This window comes from Mesoplodon bidens, assembly GCF_964165515.1.
Source record: "Mesoplodon bidens genome assembly, chromosome: 11".
Taxonomy (NCBI): Eukaryota; Metazoa; Chordata; class Mammalia; order Artiodactyla; family Ziphiidae; genus Mesoplodon; species Mesoplodon bidens.
Window position 1 is genome coordinate 67,355,831 of NC_138167.1, and position 6,804 is coordinate 67,362,634.

Sequence of the window (6,804 nt, forward strand, 5' to 3'; positions counted from 1 at the left end):
AGGGGCTGGGACTAGGACCTGGATCCCGGTGGCCTCAGCTTCTGGTCTGGCAGACCCCGATCCCGGAGCTGGGCCAGCCACGGAGACACTCCCTCCTTGTCGTCAGAAGCACCTTAACATTCTGCCCACGTGGTGGAGGAAGCCTTGGGTCCCAGTCCAGGCTCGGCCCCTTCTGAGCATCATTGGGTGGGTTCCCCGCAGCCCTGGAACCTGGACTCCTGGGGCCCTTGGAGAGCCGCTCCCATGGCAGCCAGCGTCTCACGTGTCTGCTTCTCCCCCGCAGGCCCTGCGTCTTCCCAGGTGACCACGCCGGCTTCAGGACATGCACGGGCACAGCCGCAACGGGCAGGCCCACGTGCCCCGGCGGAAACGCCGCAACCGCTTCGTCAAGAAGAACGGCCAATGCAACGTCTACTTTGCCAACCTGAGCAACAAGTCGCAGCGCTACATGGCGGACATCTTCACCACCTGCGTGGACACACGCTGGCGCTACATGCTGATGATCTTTTCCGCGGCCTTCCTTGTCTCCTGGCTCTTTTTTGGCCTCCTCTTCTGGTGCATCGCCTTCTTCCACGGTGACCTGGAGGCCGGCCCGGTGGGGGCCGCGGCGGGGGCCCCGGTGGCGGGAGGTGGCGGGGCAGCCCCGGCGGCCCCCAAGCCCTGCATCATGCACGTGAACGGCTTCCTGGGTGCCTTCCTGTTCTCAGTGGAGACGCAGACGACCATCGGCTACGGCTTCCGATGCGTGACGGAGGAGTGCCCGCTGGCGGTCATCGCCGTGGTGGTCCAGTCCATCGTGGGCTGCGTCATCGACTCCTTCATGATCGGCACCATCATGGCCAAGATGGCCCGGCCCAAGAAGCGGGCACAGACGCTGCTGTTCAGCCACCACGCGGTCATCTCGGTGCGCGACGGCAAGCTCTGCCTGATGTGGCGCGTGGGCAACCTGCGCAAGAGCCACATCGTGGAGGCCCACGTGCGGGCCCAGCTCATCAAGCCCTACATGACCCAGGAGGGCGAGTACCTGCCGCTGGACCAGCGGGACCTCAACGTGGGCTACGACATCGGCCTGGACCGCATCTTTCTGGTGTCGCCCATCATCATCGTCCACGAGATCGACGAGGACAGCCCGCTCTATGGCATGGGCAAGGAGGAGCTGGAGTCGGAGGACTTTGAGATCGTGGTCATCCTGGAGGGCATGGTGGAGGCCACTGCCATGACCACCCAGGCCCGCAGCTCCTACCTGGCCAGCGAGATCCTCTGGGGCCACCGCTTCGAGCCCGTGGTCTTTGAGGAGAAGAGCCACTACAAGGTGGACTACTCGCGCTTCCACAAGACCTACGAGGTGGCCGGCACACCCTGCTGCTCCGCCCGGGAGCTGCAGGAGAGCAAGATCACCGTCCTGCCCGCTCCACCGCCCCCGCCCAGTGCCTTCTGCTACGAGAACGAGCTGGCCCTCATGAGCCAGGAGGAAGAGGAGATGGAGGAGGAGGCCGCGGCCGCTGCCGCCGTGGCCGCGGGCCTGGGCCTGGAGGCAGGCTCCAAGGAGGAGGCGGGCATCATCCGGATGCTGGAGTTTGGCAGCCACCTGGATCTGGAGCGCATGCAAGCCACCCTCCCGCTGGACAACATCTCCTACCGCAGGGAGTCCGCCATCTGACCTCCAGGCCCGCCCTCTCGCTTCCCACCAGAGCCTCTTCCGGGGGTGGGCTGCCAGGACACCTCCACCGCACTCAGGACAGAGTGGTTCACCCTGGCTCCATGGACCTTCTGGAGAGAGCTGGGGGCTTCAGAGACTGGGAGGCCCCTTCCTACTGACTCCAGAACCCAGGCCTGGGAAAGGACCAGGATACCCTCGGTCTGGTCAGCCTGGGTTCTCCAGCACCTACCCAGTGGCGGCTCAGGAACCCCAGACCCACCACCCTTTCCCCACCGACCCTTCAAGGACATTCCCCCTTTGCTCTCAGAACCTTGGGGAAGGCGGCTGGACTGTCGTGGGGTGGGCATCTTGGGGTTCCGGGGTGGGCCGGTGGTTAGTTTGAGGGGGTGGGAGGGGTGTGCGTTTCTTTTGCATGACTGTGGTCTGTTGCTCATGACTTTCTTTCGTAAATATCTATAAATGGAGAGATGGAGGCACCACATCCACCTTCTGCCATTTGTACCTGCAGGGCGTGGAGCTGCAGCCCTCGCACTCCGCACCCCTCAAGCCCAACCTTCCCCTGCCCAGCTGGCTGGTCCCTTGAGACCCTCGGAGCCAGCTCTCTTGGCCCCTGGATAGTACTGGGTTTGGGTGCAGAAGTGGGACCTCAAGGAGCAGGGTAAGGGCCATCCCTCCCTGTGGGCCCTCTGGGCCTGCAGGCCCAGCCCAGGTTGACAATGGAGTTTGTAACTATATATTTTTAATAAAGTATATGGTCCATTAGCGGTAGGCTGATTGAAGATGGAGGGTTGGGAAGAAGAGATAGAGGCAAACGGAGAGAGAGAGAGACCAACATGATGCGTGTCTGTGTGTGGTACATATGTGTGTATTGTGTACATGTGTGTATGGGATGTGTTTGTGTGTGTGTGTGGTAGGTTTGTGTGTATTGTGTATGTGTCTGTGCCCCTGTCTGAGAGACTGACCCTTGGAGGGAACTTCATCACCTGCTAGTCTCCTTCCTGGGAGCCAGTGGGAAGGATCCTAAGTGGCCCTAAGAGGTTTGAGTGGGTTTGAGTCAGAGCTTTGCTATTAACAAGCTGTGTGGCTGTCAGCAAGTTGCCCATCAGCTCTTGGTCTCAGCTTCACTATCTTTAGAATGGGATGAACCATACCTTCTTCCTAAGTGATGATGGGCAGGGGAAGCCTGTGTGGACGTCAGCCAACCCTTTATGACTCAGGGAGAAGTGGGAAGAGCCTGCTTGGTTTACACCCCACATACCCACCCCCACCAGGCTGGGCTGATTAACTTGGCTTCAGGACACTGTGGTGGGAAGGGCTCTAGGGGGCAGCAGGGAAACCTGGTCATAGTCGGACCTGGTCTCTGCCTCACTGTGGGACCTTGGGTGAGTCCCTTCCCTGCCCCGGGCTTGTTAGCCTGTGCTGTGTAACAGGCCACCCTCCACTTAGACAACAATGGTTTATTCTTTCTGTGGTGCTGTAGGAGGGCTGGCCGGCTCCTCATCTGGTTTCTCTGGGCTCACTCCAGCAGCCCTGATCAGCAGGGAGATCAGCCAGGCTGTAAGATCCATGAGGGCCTCACTCACGTGTTGGGCAGTAGGTCTCACTGTTGGCCCAGGGGTGGGGGGGCACGGGGGGCCCTGGTTCTCCTCCAGTGGCCTCTCTTCCTCCAGTTGGCTATACCAGATCCCTTCCTGCTGCCTAAGAGGGTGAAGGCAGAATCTGCAAAGTCTCTGGAGCCTAGCCTTGAACTTGTATAACATCACTTCCATTGCATTTTATTGGCTAATCCCGGTCACGATTCAAGGGGCAGGAAATCGACTCCACCCCTTGGGAGCGTGGTCAAGTCCCATTGCAAAGGGTGTACACACCCAGTGGAATGGTGGCCATAATCGCTCATCTATCACCGAAACTTCGAGTTTGAGGGTTCCTTCCAGCTCTATTTTACAGGCCAACTGTGTACCCAACATTCAGAGTCTGAGGAAGCAGAGGGCACCCTCCCTGCTCCCAGGAATCTTCTACGCAAAGGTGCAGCTCTCTCAGGAAACACAGGGAAGCAGGAGGCAGGCTCACCTGCTGTGAAGTGCTGTTGGCGGCTTGTGAATGACCACATTTCATCAGGCAACATTTGGCCATTTGGGTAAATCATGGTGCATTCCACATGCCTTAACAGTTTAATAGGAGAACCTGAGGCCTCTTTCCTGGAGAAAGGGGTCCAAGTCCCCAACAACTCATTACAATGTCTCTTACTTGCATAACACCTTGCAAGGTAGGTGGGACAAGGGTTTGGTCTCAGAGAGGAAACTGAGGCCCAGAGAACAAAGGGGTTGGCCTGAACCAAGGTGAGGACTGGCAGAAGCCCAGGGGCTGGCTTCCCCTTCACTCCAGTCCTCCCTGAGGCAGGGGCTAAGAGAGGGGGGAGGGGCTGCCTCTTTTCCTCCTTTGCCCCCACCCAGATTTCCCAGAGTGCACCTGTGACCTTTGGGGGCCTCGAAGGGCCTACAGGGGCCACTCAGCAAGACAAAAGTGCAGCCGTTCACCTGCCCACGCTCTCAGAAGAGCGCCAGGTGGGAGCACCCCAGGGTCTCACCCCCCACCCCATCCAGCCCTGCAGACCCCTGGGAGGACCTCGTCTATCTCATCCTCTCCTGCCTGCTTCATCTCAGTGATGCTCTGGTGACCTGGGCTTGCCAGCAGTAGCTAAAGAAGACCTCAGACTCAGGCACCCTTGGATACAGCACCTTCGACCTAGAGCACATCTTAGAGACTGCCCAGCCCTCCACGCATAAGGACAAGAGAGGAAGGAGTGTGGGCCCCCCCCCTAAGAGGGCCTCCCGTCCAGAGTGATGTGGAGGCACTTCAAGGTCCCTCCCGAACACCTTCCTTGTCACCAATTTGCCACTTTGCTCAGACACCTGTGACAGTGGCTCCTTAAGGAGGGCCCATCTCTCTGTTTACATGCGAGTAGGACACTGGATAGACAAGTTTTGACAAACGCCCGAAGCAAGGACTTTCTGGGGTGTCAAAGCGGAGGGCGCTGGGGGTGGGCACGGGGGGGCGGGGGCCACAGGGGTGCAAGCCCAGAGCCCAGAGGCAAGCACGCAGCTGCAGGGAGGCTCCAAGGCTGCAAAGCCCTGCTGTTCCGCTCTGCGCTGACTCACCTTCCTTCTCCCACCTGCTCCCCTTCACAGCCCTCCCACCTCCCTTCCCCTCCCCTGCTCCCTGGCAGGCAGCTCCTCTGATCTCTCACTTCACTCCCGGCTCCTGGCAGCACCGAGATAGGGGCGATCGCTGAATCTGGGGGTGTAAGAACCTTAGATATATATCACTAGCTTGGAGTCAGGGAAGGGGCCTCGGAGGAGTCGCCGAGCCCTTCCTGGCTCCACCCCATCTCCCCTGAGGGGCCAGGAAGCAGAGGCCCTGGCCCGTCCCCTCTCTACCCTCTTTCAGTCGCAGCCCCGGACATCTGGTGGGAGAAAGGGAGAGAGAGGTGAGGGCTCACCCAGCTGACAGCCTGCCCTCATCCCGTCTAAAACCCCACCACTCGGGTCTAATTCTTCTAGGTTCATCTTTGCTTCCTCCTCCCCAGCTTCTGAAAAAACGCATTTTCCTTATGAACGCAAATTGCATAAGGAAAAATAGAAAAGAACCTAGAAGGCGTTCAACTCAGCTGTTTCACCTCGTCGAATTCTCGCCTTATCTTTGTTAGGCTTTAGTTAGATCCGGTGGCTATGATCCCAGCCCCTTCTTCCTGGATCTGGTTTTTCTCACTGTAGCTTTTTCTGAGTACTGATTTTCTTTTGGTATTGATGGGTTCTACACATTTTCCACTTTTTATTTTTACTTGTATAAAGGGTCCTGTGCCCCAGCACTGCTGAGCAAACTCCTGGTCGGGGGAGGCGGGTAGCTGAGGATACTGGCTGTTGTATTTATTTATTTGTTTGTTTGGGCCATGCTTCGTTCTTGCAGGATCTTAGTTCCTTGACCAGGGATTGAACCCACGCCCTCAGCAGTGAAAGTGCAGAGGCCTAACCTCAGTTTCCATTTTTAATGACAGTATAATGTTCAATATAATGTTCACAAAATCATAGAGGTCAGCGGGCCAACCCCTCGTTTACAGGTGGGGAAACTGAGGCCCAGAGGGGAATAACCTTGAACCCCACTCTCCTGGACCCCAACCCCGTGCCCTTTTCACCGCACCAACGACACACTTTGTGGGTCCACTGCAAAATGAAAATGTGTGTCCCTTGTTCACAAGTCGGGAACGCTGTGCCATTAAAGACACTAAAAATAAAACATTTTCCTTTCTTCAGATTACCTCCTCTGCTCATGTGCATGCCACATCATCCCACTGGACTTCACTCATAAAACTTACAAGTTCAAAGATAAAATTAAGAATTTCAAGACAGAGACCACAGAGCACTGAACCGAGCTTGGGTCCCTCCCATGAAGCCAGCCCTCTGATGAGCTCTGTTGGCTTAATCCTTCCCCTCCTGTATCCAGATGAATCTCAGCATTTCTCCAAGATACACAGTGCTGTGATCAACATCTTCGTGCCTTTTTTTTTCTTTTTTTAACTTTTTCTTCTTGTGGCTGTCTGCTCAGGCTAAGTACTAACAGAACTCTGGACTGTGTGTGTCAGACTCTCTAAACCTGCAGCCCCCAGCATCTGAACCTTTGCACAAGGACGGTGTAGAGCTGGGTTCCTAGGATTAGAAAGGGGAGAAGTTTCAAAACCAAGCTCCCCCTCCACAGCTCCTCCAGGGGCTCCCTGTGGAGAGGGTGAGCGCAGATAAGGAAGACCGGCCGGCAATGGGCACAGCGCTGGTACCAGGGCACGGAGCCGAGAGCAACGGCATTTATGTCAATATTTGTGGAGGAAAGATCATGAGTATGAGAGCCGGGGGGTCTTGCCACCACCAGTTGGTAGCTTTGTGACTTTGGGCAAGTTGATTTATGTCTAGGAAACTGTTTCCTCATCTGTTAGGAAGGGCCCTTCATATCTGTGTCACATGCTTGTTGTTTGGGTTAAATGAGACCTCGTACGTGACCAGGCACAGCAGGGTCTTGGGCATATTACTGGATCCAAATAAATGGGAGGACTTCCCTGGTGGCGCAGTGGTTAAGCATCCGCCTGCCAATTCAGG

General features: G+C 56.9%; 1 protein-coding gene across 1 annotated transcript; it reads left to right on the top strand.

The window, feature by feature from the left end:
• Positions 1-322: 322 nt before the first annotated feature.
• KCNJ4 (potassium inwardly rectifying channel subfamily J member 4) lies at positions 323-1,660 on the top strand (the record flags this gene model as incomplete). Its single annotated transcript, XM_081249136.1, has 1 exon — positions 323-1,660. The coding sequence occupies one exon, from the start codon at positions 323-325 to the stop codon at positions 1,658-1,660; it is 1,338 nt and encodes a 445-aa protein (XP_081105262.1).
• Positions 1,661-6,804: the final 5,144 nt, after the last annotated feature.